Source organism: Pelodiscus sinensis, chromosome 30 (genome assembly GCF_052426305.1).
Source record: "Pelodiscus sinensis isolate ZL-2025 chromosome 30, ASM5242630v1, whole genome shotgun sequence".
NCBI lineage: Eukaryota > Metazoa > Chordata > Testudines > Trionychidae > Pelodiscus > Pelodiscus sinensis.
Genome location: NC_143081.1, coordinates 1,398,732 through 1,416,370, shown reverse-complemented (window position 1 = coordinate 1,416,370; position 17,639 = coordinate 1,398,732). Strand labels below are relative to the sequence as shown.

Below are 17,639 nucleotides of genomic sequence, written 5' to 3'. Positions count from 1 at the left end.
TTTCATTCTGGTGGGTCGCACCACAATAGCTTCTGATTGGTTCCTTACATAGTCCGGTCCCCAGAGTCACCCCACTTTGGGTCTGCCTTTCAACCCATGGCCCCCAACTCCACTGGCTCCTCCCACCTCCTTAGCCCCGCCCCTCCCTCCACTGGCCCCTCCCACTTCCTTAGCCCCACCCCTCCCTCCACTGGCCCCTCCCACCTCCTTAGCCCCACCCCTCCCTCCACTGGCCCCTCCCACTTCCTTAGCCCCACCCCTCCCTCCACTGGCCCCTCCCACTTCCTTAGCCCCAACCCTTCCTCCACTGGCCCCTCCCACCTCCTTAGCCCCACCCCTCCCTCCACTGGCCCCTCCCACTTCCTTAGCCCCACCCCTCCCTCCACTGGCCCCTCCCACCTCCTTAGCCCCACCCCTCCCACCTCCTTAGCCCCACCCCTCCCTCCACTGGCCCCTCCCACCTCCTTAGCCCCACCTACCTCCTTAGCCCCACTGGCCCCTCCCTCTTCCTTAGCCCCAGCCCTTCCTCCACTGGCCCCACCTACCTCCTTAGCCCCACTGGCCCCGCCCACCTCCTTAGCCTCACCCCTCCCTCCATTGGCCCCTCCCACCTCGACCTTTGGAGGCAGGGGCATGGATCAATAAGTATGAAGGGGAGGTGGGGGAGGCTAAAGGGGAAGAGGTACGAGTGGAGGAAGAGCTGTGGCCAATGGGATTTCCATGGAGGAAGGGGTGGGGCCAAAGGCAGGAGGAGGAGCTCTAGGGAGGTGGGAGGGGCCGATACGGGCAGGGGAGGGGCGGAAGAGGAGAGGGAGGCAGAGGCGGGGATCAGATTGATGGGAGGGGTCAGGGGAGGGGCGGTTGATGGGGGAAAAGGCTGGGACAAGGGGTGTAATAAGCCAATGGCGGAAGGGGCGGGGCCTATGGCAAAAGAGGCGTGGTCAACAGGAGAGGTGGTCTGATGGAGGAGTTGGGCCAGCTGGGTAAGAGGTTGTGGGGGTGGGGCGGGGCTAGGAAAGAAGGGGGAGAAATAGATGGAGAGGGCAAGGAAGAGGGTGGAGTCAGCCCTGAGGGGGGAGGAGCATTGTTGGGGGCGGGGCTCCCTCCAGAGGAGGCGGAGCCAGGGACAAGAACACACAGACCAGGTGAGAATTCCTGCTGCCTTCCTCTACTTGGCTTCCCCCGCCCCACTCATCCGCTCCGTGACCCCACTGCCCCCCCCCCGTTGCTTTTGTAGCATTTCTTTTCAATTCCTTTTATTTCCTTCTGGGGGGGGAAGGATCTTGTCCCTCGTCCCCCCCTTTTCCTTAAATACACACAACAAACGCCGGGTTTTTTGGTGCTCCGGTGCGGAGGGCGGGCGCGAGGGGATCACGTTTCATCCTCGCCCCTCGCCGGCCCCTCCCACAGTCTGTAGTTCGTTTGGTTCGCGGCGACGGGCTGGGACAAAAAACGGCCCCTGCCCATCGTACAAATGACTCGATCCTGGGGCCTGGGGGACGGAGAAAAAAGCATAAAAAGACCCGCCCCCGGGAGAGAAAGCAAACTCCAGCTGGAGGCTGGGAAGGGGCGGGGGCGACAGAGGGAGCCGGGAGGCGTTGGTTAGCTCCTCACTCAGGTCCTCGCGTGGTGGGTTTTTTGGTTGTTGTGGTGGGAGATTTGGCTTCGCAGGGTGGCAGGTTCGGTCCCCAGATCAGTGGCTCCGTTGGATGGGTGGGGGGGGGACAAGGCGCGTGGGGATGTTTTAAAGCCATTGAAGTAGGTGAGGGGGGAGCGTCCTTTGATCCACCCCCCCTCTTCTGTCCCGGAGAAATTGGGGGCGAGGGCTGGGCCAGCGAAGCCCTCCGCCATGAGGAGGGAGACCAGCGGGAAGGAGGGTTGGTCCCCTGGTCTCCTGTTTGGTTGGTGCTTGAGCCAGCGTCTGTCCATCTGTCCATCCCCACAAGTTCTGTACACAGTGGGCGGAGCATGCGCGAGGGGAGGGGAAGAGGAGGGGGCTGAGGGTTGCCCCCCCCATTTTCGTTTCCTTGAGTTTGTCTCTTGGGCTGTCCGTTGAGTTGAGTTTTGGTTTTGGCCTGTCTGGGTTGGTAACAGGACGGGGCATGTGCTGGAGAGGGGCACCTGGGGGGGCAGGGGCTGGGGTGGAGGTCCCAAGGAAGCCCTTCTTAATCCCTGGGGGGGGCAGAGTCTTGGCCCCACATACCCCATGTGAGGTGCAGGGTATGCGTCTGACATGCAGACAGGCGTTGCTGTGTCTGTGCGCCAAAGGTGGGCTGGCGGTACCTGGCAGAAGCGCATGTGGTAGGAACATGCCTAACACACACGTGTGCGGAGAGCATGGGGTGTGTGGGGCCAGCTGTGTTGGGAACATGCCTAGCACGCCTAGGAGGGGGTGTGCTTTGAATCCCCCCTCCCCCCCACACACACACCCAGCAATGCTGACTCCCTACATCTGGGGGAGTATCCAGGTCGGGTGCACACAAGTTGGCGAGACAGCCAGGAGCAGAAGGGTTACGTGACTGTGCTGGGATTGACTAGGCTTTCCTTCGAGTGGGGTTAGCTGGGGTAAGGGATTCAGGGAGGGTGGAGGGTCCCAGGAGGGGGGTCCCCAGGGTTGGGGGTCCCAGGCACCCCTGTCTCCGGCTGCGCCCCGGGCTGTTCATAAAGCTAGAAGCGTGGTCGAGGTAGAGTTGCTTTTTGGGCTGGGGTCCGAGTGAGGTAACTTTGCTTCCTCTTTGGCAAAGGCCGGGGCGGGGCCGGCGGTGGGGGCGGGGCCGGCGCCGGGGGCGGGGCCGGCCTTGCGGCGGTGGGCGCTGGAGCGGAGATGGGCCCCCAGCGCCTCCCGCCCGCTCACCAGCACCTCGCACGCCAGGCAGTGGTAGGTGCAGACGGGCACCCGCAGCGGGGCTGGCGCCGGCTGGCCGTAGTAGCAGAAGCCAGCCTGGTGCGCAGCGGCCGCCTCCTCCCCCTCGAAGGCCGCCTTGCACTGGCGGCACAGGTAGCGGTGGGTCACGTCCACGGTGGAGATGCCGGCGGGTTCGGCGGCCTCGGGGGCGGGCAGCAGGCTGCTGGGCAGCAGGCTGATGAGGGTCTGAGGTATGACAGGGTTCATGGGGAACAGCCCCTTCTTCATGCCGTAGAGCTGCTGGAAGTACCCGCCGGACAGCGGGGCGCTGAACAGAGAGGCCGGGGTGCCCGCCGGCACGGGGAAGGGCAGGAACTGGGCGCCCAGGAGGGTGGGCACCGCTGGCTTCAAACCCTTCAGGGTCTTTAGAGTGGGCGAGGCGGGGCTGGCCGCGGCGCCGGGCGCTCTGGCAGCTGGGAGCTCCGGAGGGGTCTCGCTGACGGGCTCCGGCGCCGAGCCGGCCTGGGTCTGAGGTAAGGGACGTCCCGGCGGCGTGGAGCCCAGGGGTCCGGCGCTGGGGGCAGCAGAGGTGCCTGCTTGGAGGAGAGGAAGCGGAAACACGCTGTAGGGAGGTGGGGTGGAGAGTCCCTAACCCCCCTACCTCCGTGCTACCACAGGAACCCCCCCCCCCGATGTGGTCCGGGCACGGGCTGAAGGAGGGGAAATGGGGGGCAGCTAGCAAGAGAGGTGGGAAGACAGGAGGGCAGAGCGACAGGATGGGGGGCATGCAGACGGGAGGGGGAAAGTGGATTGACACAAAGGCCAGAGCGGGAAGAGCGATGGGGGCAGGGAGCCCCCCCACCTCTCCATGCCCCTCTGCTCACCTGTGGTGCCAGCTGCTGGAGGGACTCCAGGGAGGACGGGCAGGATCGGGGCCCCTGGCCCCCCGTCATGACCCTCGCTGCCCAGCTGGGCCTGCACCGCCTCCTTGAGCCGCGCCAGGTGGCCGCGGGAGAACAGGTGGCCGCGGCAGGAGATGTAGAAGTCGTATTTCACCTGGCAGACGGGGCACTCGGCCCGGGGCTCGGGGGGGGCCTCTGGGGGAGCCCCGGGGCCCCCCTCGCCCATGGCCGCCTTGGCCTTTTTCTCCTTGGCCCGGGCGTTCTGGAACCAGACCTGGATGACCCTCTTGGGCAGGCCAATCTCCTCCCCCAGCACCTCACACTCCTGCATGGTGGGTGTCCGGTAGGCCTCGTAACACGCCTTCATGATCTTCAGCTGCAGGCTGGACATCTGGGTCCGGTAGCGGCGCTGGCCCAGCGGGTCCAGCCCGGCCATGCCCTCCGACACCCGCCCGTGTCCCCCCGGCGACTCCGGGTCGGCCATGGAGGAGGAAGGGGAGGAAGAGGAGTCGCTCAGATCACCGCCGGAAGGGCTCTGGGCTTCCTGGATCTCCAGCATGTCTAGCTCAACCTGGTTGATGCTGGAGGGGACGTTGGCCGTCCCGCCACCGGAGACGTTGGCCGTCCCGCCACTGGAGACGTTGGCCGTCCCGCCACTGGAGGCCTCGTAGGCCCCACCCACGGGGATGTTGACCATCTCCCCTCCGGAGACCCCATCAGAGACGTTGGAGGGCCCGCCGAGGGAGATGTTGGGCGTCCCGCTGAAGGAAATGTTGGGCGTTCTGTCACCAGAGATGTGGGAGGTCCCGCCTGAGGGACTCAACTTGGCCAAGGAAGAGGCCGGGGAGGGCTTGAGGGGGGGCAGCCCGGGGCCGGCGGTGCCGCGGAACTGCCCTTTGCGTTCCCTGGCGCGGGTGTTCTGGAACCACACCTGCACCACCCGCTTCTTCAGCCCCACCTCCTCGGAGATGCAGTCCAGCATCTTGCGGGTGGGGTTGGAGTCCTGCACGTACCAGCGGTAGAGGACGTCCAGCTGCTCCGGGAGGATGGTCGTGCGCAGACGCTTGTCCCGCGGCGGCTCCCCTTCGCCGCCGCTCCCGCCGCCGGGCGACTGGCTGCCGTCTTCGTGCTTCCTCTTCAGGGGGGCCCCCTGGCCGGGGGGCAGCTCAAGCGGGGGCCCCCCAAGGGCCGGCGGGGTCTCAGGAAGGTCCAGGAGAATGGCGCTTTGGCCTCCCGTTGGGTTGGTGGAGAGGGTAGGGGCGCTGCTCTCCAAGGGGTCCATGGCTCCATCGCTCACCGGCTGATCTTCCTTGGGGTCTCCGTCGCCCGACGGGGCCTCGTCCTCCTCTTCCTCCCCCTCTCTCTCAGCCGGCAGCTCGGGCTCTTCTTCCGGCTCCTCTTCCTCTGGCTCCTCCTCCCCTTCCTCCTCCTCCTCCTCGTTGCCTTCCGCCGCGGGCCGGTCGTCGCAACACTTCTTGAGGTGCCGCACCAGGTCGAAGATGCACCGGAAGGCCACTTGGCATTTCTTGCAGCTGGGCTGGCTGGCGCTGGGGCCCCCCGTGGTGGCACCGCCCCCCGTCTCGGCGCCGCTCTTCCGGGCCTTTTGCCGGGCGTTTTGGAACCACACCACGATGACCCGGTTGGCCAAGCCCAAGAGGCCGGAGAGTCGCTCCACCTCGCCGTCCTTGGGGTAGGCGCTGGCCTCGAAGAAGGACTGGAGCGCCTGCGACTGGAACTCGGTGAATTTGGTGCGGGAGAAGCGCCGGCTCGCCTGGCTGCCCCGGGCCAGCTCCATCCCCGTCCCGGCCTCCTCCTCCTCCCCCCGGAGCCACCGCCCGTCGGCCTCGGGCGGCGCCGGGGCCATCGGCTGCATCAGGAAGGGTGGGCAGAGTGGGGGGCCGCTGGGAGGAGCCGGGGGGGTGTCGGCCGGGGCGGCGCCCTCGGCCGGGGGGTACATGCTGTCGTAGGTCTTCCGGAACTGGGCGGCGTAGCGGCTGAGGGCCTCGAACGGCAGGAAGCGCCGGTGCACGTGCTCCTCATGCGTCTTCAGGATGAGCATGTTGGAGAAGACCTTCCCGCAGGTCCCACACCGCAGCTTCTCAGCCGGCGGGCGGGGCAGGGGGGCAGCCGGCGGGGGGGCCGTGCCCCCCGCCCCCTGCTTGCCCTCGTTGTACTGGATCACCAGCTCGAAGCCGAAGTTCTCCAGCAGCGCCTTGGCCGCGGGGTGGGAGGCCACCGGGGCCTCCTCGCCGCCGGCGTCGTCCTCCGTCTCTGGCTTGGCCGGGGCAGGCGGCGGGGGCGGGTCTTTGGGCGGAGCCAGGAGCAGTGGGGCCGAGGGGGCGGGCAGGGCCAGGGCCAGCTTGGGCGCCCCCTTGAGGTCGTGCAGGTAGAAGGGCAGGAGCAGCTGCTGCTGCTGCAACTTCAGGAGGGATTCGGGCACCACCGGGAAGGGCGGCAGCAGCGGGGGGGTGAAGAGCGGGGCCGGGAAGGGCAGCGCCGCCGGCACCTCCAGGATCTTGGGGGGCTCGGCGTCGGGGGGGGGCCCCGGGGCCGCCTCCGGCGCCTCCCCCGCCTCCAGCGCCTCCCCTTTGCCGGCGGCCTCTGCCTTGGCCACCCGGGAGCGGGTCTGGTGCAGCACCGAGCGCATGTGGATCTCCAGGGTGGAGCTCTGGTTGTAGGACACCCGGCAGGTGGTGCATTTGTAGGGCTTGTCGGAGGAGGGCTGGGGGGCGCCGGGGGGCCCCGCCTCGCCCCGGGCCGGGGCGCTGGGGTCGGCCGAGGCCTTCTTCATCTTGTGCAGGTGGGACACGGAGTTGTAGTGCACCAGCAGGATGTTCTTCTGGGTGAAGGATTCCTTGCACACCGTGCACTTGTAGGGCCGCGAGGGGTCCAGGAACTTGTCCAGCGCGAAGTTGGTGGCCTTCCGGTAGGAGAGGGGGTGCCGGGGGTCCTGGGGGGGCAGCGAGGTCTCGGGGGGGCGCTGCTGCTCCTCGGGGGGGCTGGAAGCTGGGCGGGGGCTTCCTCCTCCGAGTCTTCGGCCCGCGGAGCTGGGGGGGAGGCCGGGCGGGGTTGGGGGGGCAGGTCGGCTGGGGGAGGAGGCGGGGAGGGGGCGGGCGGGACAGGGGCAGGCGCGGCAGTGTCTCCAGCAGGGGGCACTGCAGGGAGGGGGGGAGAGAGAAAGGTGGGGGGGGATTAGTAAAGGAGGCTGGGGGGATCCCCTCATAGGCCCCCAATCCAGTCCCCCCAGGGCGAACCATCCCCTCCCCCAGTCCCGACCCTTCCTCCATCTCCCCCCCCCCCGACACCAGGGGCGCAGTGCTGGGGGGTTCTGCCCCGTGACCCCCCCCCAACCCCAGGGGCGCAGTGCTGGGGGGGTTCTGCCCCGTGTCCTTCCCCGGTCCCAGGGGCGCAGTGCTGGGGGGTTCTGCCCCGTGACCCCCCCCGGCCCCAGGGGCGCAGTGCTGGGGGGTTCCCCCTGTATCCTCCCAGCCCCATGGGGTGCAGTGCTGGGGGGTTCTGCCCCATGTCCCCCCCCCGGCCCCAGGGGCACAGTGCTGGGGGGTCCTGCCCAGCCCCGTCTCCCCGCTTCGTGCCGGGGCCCTCACCAAGGGGCGCCAGGTCACTCTCGCCCCCGCTCTCAGTGTTGGGGGCCGCTCCTGGCTCGGGGGGCTCGGGGGCAGGGCTGGGGCTGGGCAGGACTTTGGTGGCGAAGTTGATCTCCACCGCGGCGGCCTGAGGAGAGACGGAAACGAGAGCGAGTGACGCAGGGCAGGGCCCGTCTCCCAGCCGGCGCTAGGGGGCGCGGTACCAGGGGGGTCCGGGCACTAGGGGGCGCGGTGCCGGGGGGGGGGTCTGGGTGCTAGGGGGTGCGTTGCTGCAGTGGGGGTCGCGCTAGGGACACGGTGCCGGAGAAGTTCTGGTTCTAGGGGGCACGGTGCCCGGGGGGGGGGGGGTCTGGGCGCTAGGGGGCGCGTTGCTGCAGTGGGGGTCGCACTAGGGACGCGGTGCCGGAGAAGTTCTGGTGCTAGGGGGCACGGTGCCATGGGGGGAGGGGCCGGCACTAGGGGGCGGGGTGCTGAGACTGGGGGGGTCCCGGTGCAAGGGGGCACGGTGCCGTAGGGGAGGGGGTTCTGGTGCTAGGGGGCGGGGTGCCGAGGCCGGGGGGTGGTGCCAGGGGGCGCAATGCCAGGGGGTGACACCAGGGAGTGCAATGCCAGGGGGTGGCGCCAGGGGGCGCAGTGCCGGGGGTGGCACCTGGGAGCGCGGCACCGGGGGGTCCCAGCGCCGGGGGGGGGTCCCAGCGCCGGGGGGGGGTCCCAGCGCCAGGGGGGTCCCAGCGCCGGGGGGGGTCCCGGCGCCGGGGGGGGGGTCCCAGCGCCGGGGGGGGGGTCCCAGCGCCGGGGGGGCTCACCACGAGCAGCAGCCTCTCCACGCATTCGGGCACCACGTTGTGGCCGTGGCTGAGGTGCGCCCGCAGACTGGCCTTCCCCACCAGCTGCTCCTCCTGGCACAGGGGGCACCGGTAGGTGGGCTGCAGGGCATGCTGGGAGGCCGCGTGGCTGCGCACCCCCGCCGGCGTGGCGCTCACATAGCTGCAGCAGGGGCAGCAGAACACCTGTGGGCGAAGGAGGGTTGGAACCGAGGGCACCCGGGTGTGCCGGGCGGGGGGGGATGGACAGGTCCCAGGCGCTGGGGGGGGAGAGGACGGGACCCAGGTGTGCGGGGCGGGGGGGGGATGGACAGGTCCCAGGCGCTGGGGGGGGGAGAGGACGGGACCCAGGTGTGCCGGGCGGGGGGGGATGGACAGGTCCCAGGCGCTGGGGGGGGGGAGAGGACGGGACCCAGGTGTGCCGGGCGGGGGGGGATGGACAGGTCCCAGGCGCTGGGGGGGGGGGAGAGGACGGGACCCAGGTGTGCGGGGCGGGGGGGGGGATAGACAGGTCCCAGTCACTGGGGTGGGGAGAGGACGGGACCCAGGTGTGCGGGGCTGGGGGGAGAGGATGGGACCTGAGCATCCAGGGCAGGGCTGGGGGGGGGGGGGGGACAGGACCCAGGTGTGCGGGGCGGGGGGGGATAGACAGGTCCCAGGCACTGGGGGGGAGAGGATGGGACCCAGGTGTGCCGGACGGGGGGGGGGGGGAGGGGATGGACAGGTCCCAGGCATTCAGGGCTGGGGGGGAGAGGAGAGGACCCGGGTGTGTGTGGGGGGGAGGGATGGGACCCAGGCATTCTGGGCCAGGGGGGAGGACGGGACCTGGGCATCGGGGGGGGGGGGACAGGACCCGGGCACCAGGGACGGTGAATCCTCACCCCCCCCCCCCCCCGGGTGCTCACCGTGGTCTGGGTTTCCCCCGATGCTCGGCTCTTGCTCTCTGTCTCGTCCAGTCCTGCGGTGGGGGGGGGGAGGGGGGGCGGGTTAGCAACTGGCTCGGGTTCCCCTCCCCCATCCAAACTCCCCACCCTGTCTGCCCCCCCGACGCTGGGCAGCCAAGCACGGGGGGGGGGACGGAGTCTCCCATGGGGACAGAAGAACCAGGGGTCCTGCGGGGGGAGGGGTCACTCACCTGGGGGGGGGCTTTGCTCAGAGTCTCTTTCTCGGGGGTCGAGGGCTCAGCCACCGGCTCCTTCCCTGGAGGGGCGGAGGGGCCGGTTACAGGCGTGGGGGGGGGCACGGCCACACGGCCCCCGCCCACTGCCCCACACCCCATCCCGGCACCCGCCTAGACTGGGCCCAGAAACAGATGGTGCCCCTCACTCCTGCCCCCCAGCGCCCCTCACTCCTGCCCCACAGCCTGAACCCCGACTGCCCTCCAACCCTCCTCATTCCTGCCCCACACCCCTGCCCCCCAGCGCCCCCACTCCTGCCCCACAGCCTCAACCCCGACTGCCCCCCAAACCTCCTCATTCCTGCCCCACACCCCTGCCCCCCAGCGCCCCCACTCCTGCCCCACAGCCCCTACCTCGACTGCCCCCAACCCTCCTCATTCCTGCCCCACACCCCTGCCCCCCAGCACCCGCACTCCTGCCCCCCAGCCCCTACCTCGACTGCCCCCCAACCCTCCTCATTCCTGCCCCACACTCCTGACCCCCAGCGCCCCCACTCCTGCCCCACAGCCCCTACCTCGACTGCCCCCCAACCCTCCTCATTCCTGCCCCACACCCCTGCCCCCCAGCACCCCCACTCCTGCCCCACAGCCCCTACCTCGACTGCCCCCAACCCTCCTCATTCCTGCCCCACACCCCTGCCCCCCAGCGCCCCCACTCCTGCCCCACAGCCCCTACCTCGACTGCCCCCAACCCTCCTCATTCCTGCCCCACACCCCTGCCCCCCAGCGCCCCCACTCCTGCCCCACAGCCCCTACCTCGACTGCCCCCAACCCTCCTCATTCCTGCCCCACACCCCCGCCCCACCAGTGCCCCTCATTCCTGCCCCACACCCCTGCCCCCCAGCGCCCCCACTCCTGCCCCACAGCCCATACCTCGACTGCCCCCTAACCCCTCTCACTCCTGCCCCACAGCCCCTACCTCGACTGCCCCCAACCCCCCTCCTGCCCCGCAGCCCCTGCCCCCCAGCCCTGCCGGGGCCCCTAGCTCCCGCCCCACAGCCCCCCCGGTTCAGGGTGGGGGGGCGGAGCCTGGGCCGCCCGTTGCGGAGCGAGTGATCGTTTCCGTCTCGTTTTCTTCGCTCCTTCGTTCTCCCGGCCGGTTGCTAGGCAACGTGCCCCAGTGCCTGTCACAATCCATTAGGGGAGCCCCCCCGCGCGGCGTGTCCCCGGGGGGGGGGCGGGGGGTAGGTACCGGCGCTCCGCGGCAGCGGCTCCGCCAGCCGGACGCAGGTCTCGGGGCCCACGGCGCCCCCCTCGCCGGGGGGCCGCTGCAGCCGGCGCTGGGCCTGGGCCTCGCGGTGCCGGGGGGTGCGCAGGTGGCGCAGCATGGCGAGGCAGGCGGGGGCCGTGGTGTCGCACAGCAGGCAGCGGAAGTGGGGGGGGGCGGGGCCCGGCGCCGACGCCTCCAACTCCAGCAGGAACTGGGGGGCGAGAAAGAGGGGGAGGGGTTGGGGGGCCGGCAGCCCCCGGCTGAGCCCATCCTCCCCCAGGGTCGCTCGGCCCCCTTCTGCTGCGGTGCCACCCGCCCCTCGCCCCGCCCCTCGCCCGTCCCCCCACTGCCCCTGCCCCTCCCCCCCCCCCCGGGTCTGTCCTCCTCTTGTACCCCCCATTGCCCCAGCCCCGCCCCTCCCCTCGCCCCGTCCCCCCACTGCCCCAGCCCCGCCCCTCCCCTCGCCCCATCCCCCCACTGCCCCGGCCCCTCCCCCCCCGGGTCTGTCCTCCTCTTGTACCCCCCACTGCCCCAGCCCCGCCCCTCCCCTCGCCCCGTCCCCCCACTGCCCCTGCCCCTCCCCCCCCGGGTCTGTCCTCCTCTTGTACCCCCCACTGCCCCTGCCCCTCCCCCCCCGGGTCTGTCCTCCTCTTGTACCCCCCACTGCCCCAGCCCCGCCCCTCCCCTCGCCCCGTCCCCCCCACTGCCCCAGCCCCGCCCCCTCTCCCGCAGCCCCGCCCCTCCCCTCGCCCCGTCCCCCCACTCCCACTGCCCCTCCCCCCCCGGGTCTGTCCTCCTCTTGTACCCCCCATTGCCCCAGCCCCGCCCCTCCCCTCGCCCCCGTCCCCCCACTGCCCCCGCCCCTGCCCCTCCCCCCCCCCCGGGTCTGTCCTCCTCTTGTACCCCCCATTGCCCCAGCCCCGCCCCTCCCCTCGCCCCGTCCCCCCACTGCCCCTGCCCCTCCCCCCCCCGGGTCTGTCCTCCTCTTGTACCCCCCATTGCCCCAGCCCCACCCCCTCTCCCGCAGCCCCGCCCCTCCCCTCGTCCCCCGGTGTGTCCCCCCATTGCCCCTAGCCCCGCCCCCTCTCCCGCAGCCCCGCCCCTCCCCTCCCCATAGCCCCGCCCCCTCACCTTGTAGCCGCGCTCGCCCTCCTCGTGCCCCGCCCCACGCACGTGCAGCCGCATCTTCTCCTTGCTGTTGGTCTCGTAGTCGCAGAGGTTGCAGCGCAGGTGCAAGGGGGGCGGGGCGGGGGCGGGGCCGGGCAGAAGCTCCGCCCCGCTGGGGCTGGCGGCCGGTAAGGCCCCGCCCCCCTCGCGCAGGTGGGCTGCCAGCTGGTACTTGTGGGCGTGCTTGTCCGTCTTGAGGTGCAGCTGGAAGTTGGCTTTGAGCTGGGTGCCGTAGGCGCAGAGCCGGCAGCGGTGGAGATCTCCGGCCACCTCCTTCCACTCGGCCTCGGGCAGCCGGCGCGGCGCCGTGGAGTGGCGCAGCAGCTCCTCCACGCTGTCCGTGCCGAAGCGCTGGCACACCAGGCAGCCGAAGAGCCGCCCCGACGCCACCGGCCCAGCCAGCGGGGGGGAGGCAGGGGCTGCGGGGGGCGCAGGGCATGGAGATGGGGGATGCGCCACTGGAGCCACTGTGGGGTGGGGTGGGGTGGGATGGGGGAGGGAAAGAAAGAAAGAAAGAAAGAAAGAAAGAAAGAAAGAAAGAAAGAAAGAAAGAAAGAAAGAAAGAAAGAAAGAAAGAAAGAAAGAAAGAAAGAAAGAAAGAAAGAAAGAAAGAAAGAGTGAATAAGAGAAGAAAGAGAAAGAATGAACATATGAGAAAAGAGACATGAATGTACAGGGGAGAGAAAAAAGAAAAGAACAAGGAAGGAAGGAAGGAAGGAAGGAAGGAAGGAAGGAGAGAGGGAGGAAGAAAAAAGAGGAAGGAGAGAGGGTGGGAAGGAGGAAGGAGGAAAGAGAGGGACAGAGGGAGGGAGGGAGGGAGGAAGGAAGGAAGGAGGAAAGAGAGGAAGGAGAGAGGGTGGGAAGGAGGAAGGAGGAGAGAGAGGGACAGAGGGAGGGAGGGAGAGGAAGAAGGAGGAGGAGGAGGAAGGAGAGAGGGAGGACGTGTCGGAAAGAAAAGGAAGTTGGGGTGGAAATGGCAGGGAGAGAAGCCGGACAGAGGGGAAGGGATGAAATGGGTTAGTATGAACCTGAAAAGACCTTTGTCCCCTGTCCCCACACCCGCCAGGGGATCAGGCAGGGCCTAGGGGGATGGCAGGATGGGGCAGGAGGGAGGTGGAAGGGCTTTTGGAGGTGGAGTAGGGTTTGGAAGGGGGCATGAAGTGCTTCCATGGGGTGGACGTGGGGAGGAAGGAGAGACCCGGGAGCAGGTGAACAGGGAACCCCTATTCATGACCATCCCCACGCCGGACCCCCGTCCCGTCCTCATTGGCCATTCCCAATGCCGGACTCCCCCCTGCCCCGTCGGCCATCCCCACGCCGGACCCCCGTCCCGTCCTCATTGGCCATTCCCAATGCTGGACTCCCCCCTGCCCCATCAGCCATCCCCACGCCGGACCCCCGTCCTGTCCTCGTTGGCCATTCCCAATGCTGGACTCCCCCCTGCCCCATCAGCCATCCCCACGCCGGACCCCCGTCCTGTCCTCGTTGGCCATTCCCAATGCTGGACTCCCCCCTGCCCCATCAGCCATCCCCACGCCGGACCCCCGTCCCGTCCTCATTGGCCATTCCCAATGCTGGACTCCCCCCTGCCCCATCAGCCATCCCCACGCCGGACCCCCGTCCCGTCCTCATTGGCCATTCCCAATGCTGGACTCCCCCCTGCCCCATCAGCCATCCCCACGCCGGACCCCCGTCCCGTCCTCATTGGCCATTCCCAATGCTGGACTCCCCCCTGCCCCATCAGCCATCCCCACGCCGGACCCCCGTCCCGTCCTCATTGGCCATTCCCAATGCTGGACTCCCCCCCACCCTGTCGCCCATCCCCACGCCGGACTCCCCCCCGCCCCATCGGCCATCCCCACGCCGGACCCCTGTCCCGTCCTCATTGGCCATTCCCAATGCTGGACTCCCCCCCGCCCCATCAGCCATCCCCACGCCGGACCCCCGTCCCATCCTCATTGGCCATTCCCAATGCTGGACTCCCCCCTGCCCCATCAGCCATCCCCACGCCGGACCCCCGTCCCATCCTCATTGGCCATTCCCAATGCTGGACTCCCCCCCCGCCCTGTCGCCCATCCCCACGCCGGACTCCCCCCCGCCCCATCGGCCATCCCCACGCCGGACCCCCGTCCCGTCCTCATTGGCCATTCCCAATGCTGGACTCCCCCCCGCCCCGTCGGCCATCCCCACGCCGGACCCCCGTCCCGTCCTCGTTGGCCATCCCCAATGCCGGACTCCCCCCTGCCCCATCAGCCATCCCCACGCCGGACCCCCGTCCCGTCCTCGTTGGCCATCCCCAATGCCGGACTCCCCCCCGCCTCATCAGCCATCCCCACGCCCGACCTCCCCCATTCCCAACACCGGACCCACCCCCCATTGGCTATCCCACTGGGACCCCCCCTCCAGTCGGCCATCCCAATGTCTGACTCTGCCGTCGGCCATCCCGACGCCGGACCCCGCTGTTGGCCAACCCACCCAAAGTGAACTACCATGGGGAACCGGTGGCTGTTGTGGGGAGAACGCCGCCCCTCACCTGGTGCTGAAACTGCCCCCTTTCTCCCAGCAGGACCCAGTGGATGGAAGCCGTTGAGGAGCAGCTGAGCTTCCAGCGGCTTCTCTGCCCGCAGTCCCGGGGCCGCGCCGGAGGCCCCGGCGTGGTGGTGGCTGTGGTGGGGGTGGTGACCCAGAGCCTGCACCCCATAGAACTGGAAGAGCTCACTCGGCGGCGGCGGCTGCTTCCCCCCACTGCTTCCCCCCGGCTGCCCCAGGAGCCCGGGCAAGGCCAACGGCAGCCCCTGGTGGAGGAGCAGCACGTTCTGCATGTGCTTTTCCGACGTCATGTGGATGCGCAGGTTGCGGGAGATGCCGGTTTCGTAGCTGCAGACTTTGCACTGCCAGGAGGTCTTGCTCTTGGCCTCCTTCTCCTCTGGGGCCGCTGGAGCCGGGGCCGTGGGGATGGCAGGAGGCACCGGCTGAGTCCCGCCACTTGTGCTGGCCTGGAAACCCTGCAGGTTGGCGAGATGCTTGTCCGACTGCATGTGGATGCTGAGGTTGCCCTTGGTGGTGGTGGAGTAGTTGCAGGCCTCGCAGCGGTACGGCTTGTAGCCACAGTTGTAGCTCTCGCCCCGGGCCAGGCGGGGGTGCGGGCCCCCGGCACTGCAGTAGCTGCAGTGGCTGTTGCTCTCCGGATGCTTCTCCTTCATGTGGACATCCAAGGTCTGCTGGTACTTGTAGTGCCAGTTGCATTTCGGGCACTTGAGGGTCTTGCAGGAATTGCGCGAGTGCAAGAGGGACATGTGGCCCGAGAGACTCAGCCCAGGATAGGCCATAGCCGTGTAATCATCCCCAAAGCCAATCGGGACCCCCCCCGTGTTGGCGTGGACCCCGCTGTTGGCCAACTCATTGTTGGCCAACTCAATGGTGGACTCGCTGTTGAGCGGGGTGTTGGCCAAACCAATGGAGGACTTGCTGTTGAGCTGGGTGTTGGCCAACCCAACGGTGGACTTGCTGTTGAGCGGGGCATTGGCCAACCCAACGTTGACCTCAACGTTCTCCACCCCTGGTGGTGGGTCATTGAGGACGTCAGCCCCTCTGGGTGCACTTTGGCCGTGCGAGCTTTGGTCCAGTAGAAGCCTCAATCGATCCTCTTCTTCCCTCCTGCCTTCAGCTTTCTCCTCTTCTTGCTCCTCCTCTTCTTGCTCCTCCTCCTCCTCCTCCTCCTCCTCTCCCCCGTTGGCCCAGTCCACATCGCCGGTCCTTGAATCTTTGGCATCAGGTGGCTTGCATCCACCTCTGGGGCTGCGCTCCTCCTCCTCCTCCTTCATTACATTCACCCATCCACTAGACATTCTGGTGCAGAGGTCCACCCCGCTGCTGGGGTTATTTGGTTCTAGGAAGCTGAGGGCAGTTCCCTGGAGTACAGCGGGGGCCCCTCGGGAGAGGGTCCGGCGCTCGCCAGGGCTGAGCCGTACCCCGTGGGCCGAGAGGGCGTGAGACCCCAAGGAGCGCCCGTGTCGGAAGGAGAGATGGCAGGCCAAGCACAGCCAGGGTGGCCTTGATGGGTCTTCCTCTTGGCCAACTTTGGCTTCCCCCTCCCCATCGGTGGCGGCATCTTTGGGTTCGGTGGGAGAGTTTTTGGCAGAGGTGGTGAGAGCAGAGGGCCCGGCGAGTCGATAGCTGCGGAAGGCGCCGGATGGGGGCCGCTCGCCCGGCGCTGAGGTATTCTGGGACATTTGGTCAGTAGACGTAAAGCCTTGGTTGGCGCCGCCATCTTGGACGTGGAGGGTGGACACCGGCAGGGTTGCCATGGCGCCGGGGTAGCCCTTTGGTAAGAGGGGGTGCTCGCCGCTGAGGAGATAGGCCGAGCCGTCGGGGAAGAAGAGCAGGTGGGCCCCACGGCCACCATCTTCCTCGTCCTCCTCTTCGTCATCCTCGTTACCTTCTTCGTCTTCCTCCTCCCCCTCGCTGGCGTTTTCCCTGGGGGTGGAGGGGCGGAGGAGGCCTGGGCAGGGCGCTAGGGGGCCACAGCCTGCCTGGGGTGGCGGGGCAGACAAGACGGCCGCAGGGAGACTGGCGGGGCCTGGGTCCGGCCGGGGGGCGGGACTGGGCCTCATGGTGTCAGCAGGGGGAGGGGAGGTGGAGGGGGGGTCCGGCAGGGAGGGTTCTTTGGTGGCTGGAGGGGTGGAGGGATCCTGAGGGGGCCAGGACGCGTCCCTGGCATCCTGCCCGTCGGCTGGGGGGGAGGAGGAGGAGGCGGAGTTAGAGGGCGCGTCCATGGCGGTGGAGGCAGGAGGAGCGTGGAGGGGTCATCTCAGCGCAGGAGGCAAGACCCTGGTGGAGAACGTGGCAGAGACTGAGTGTGTGCCCCCCCCCCGGCCCCACACACCTGCCCCATGGACTCCTGGGGGCTGGGTGTGCACGGGGGAGGGAGAGCAGCGCCTCCTAGGGGCCAGTAACGTGCTCCCACCACCCAGCCCCTCCAGGGGGCGCCGGCTCCCACCCAGAGCCAGGGGGACGGGGCAGCAGGCCTGGGGCAGGGCATGCTGGGAGCAACTCGGCCGTTTTCATTTGCATACAAGAGTCACCCGCTGGAGCAGGAATTTCCATTGCAAATGGGGCTGGGCGCTGGCCGGGAGTCGCAGGGGGGGGGTGCAGGAGGGAGACACAGACCTGCTGGGGCCCCTCCCCCTGCCCCACAGCCCCTGCCCCACCTCCTCCCTGCAACTCCCGCCCATCAGCCATGCCAGGGCCCCTCACCCCCACCCCACTGCCCCAGCCCCCCCAGGGCCCCTCACCCCCCTGCCCCCCCAGCCCTGTTGCAGACGAGGCTGTGGAGGGGCAGTAGCAGCTGTGGGGGAGGGGCAGGGTTTGACATCCCATAATGCACAAGGGCTCCCCAGCGCATGGCATTTGCATACAACAGGGAGCCCAGCCGGTCCCTGCTCTGCCCTTGCACCATGAGCTTGGGGGGGGGAGTGGAGGGTGTTGGTTGGAAGCTCCACCCACTCATCTTCATATGCAAATATCCCACCCAATCAGCTGCCCAGGGCAGAACTATGGTAAAAACCTCAACAGGGTCTGGCTGGTTTGGGTGAAGGGATGTTGTGTAGACTGAGTGTGTGTGTGTGTGTGTGTGTGTGTGTGTGTAGCTCCATCGGGGGTTGTTGTGTAGACTGAGTGTGTGTGTGTGTTGTGTAGCTCCATCGGGGGTTTTGTGTAGACTGATTGTGTGTCTTATATCTTCATCTGGAGGGGGGGTGTTGAGCATAACAATCAGAGGTGTCGAAGGTGCCCATTCACGGTGCCTATCTCATGGCTGTGTTGCCTGGGTGTGTGTTGTGAATACGGATCAAGTGTGTCATTTGGGCATGGGGTGTGTATTTCAGTCAAGTGTATCAGTTTTGTCTGTC

General features: G+C 68.5%; 2 protein-coding genes across 2 annotated transcripts in view; one reads left to right on the top strand and one right to left on the bottom strand.

Moving 5' to 3' along the window:
• Positions 1 to 1,581: 1,581 nt before the first annotated feature.
• The window catches only part of ZFHX2 (zinc finger homeobox 2), a 20,620-nt gene continuing 4,562 nt past the window's right edge, over positions 1,582 to 17,639 (bottom strand). Inside the window, 10 exon segments of the mRNA XM_089774535.1 lie at positions 1,582 to 3,441; positions 3,730 to 6,747; positions 6,750 to 6,902; positions 7,353 to 7,479; positions 8,159 to 8,362; positions 9,082 to 9,137; positions 9,314 to 9,376; positions 10,546 to 10,774; positions 11,695 to 12,197; positions 14,264 to 16,560. Of these exon segments, the coding sequence (XP_089630661.1) occupies positions 2,660 to 3,441; positions 3,730 to 6,747; positions 6,750 to 6,902; positions 7,353 to 7,479; positions 8,159 to 8,362; positions 9,082 to 9,137; positions 9,314 to 9,376; positions 10,546 to 10,774; positions 11,695 to 12,197; positions 14,264 to 16,505 (7,377 nt within the window). The 5' untranslated portion in view covers positions 16,506 to 16,560 and the 3' untranslated portion in view covers positions 1,582 to 2,659.
• The window catches only part of THTPA (thiamine triphosphatase), a 13,754-nt gene continuing 10,723 nt past the window's right edge, over positions 14,609 to 17,639 (top strand). The window contains exon 1 of the mRNA XM_089774538.1: positions 14,609 to 14,741. The gene's annotated coding sequence lies outside the window, so the exon portion shown is untranslated. The remainder of the gene's footprint in view (positions 14,742 to 17,639) is intronic.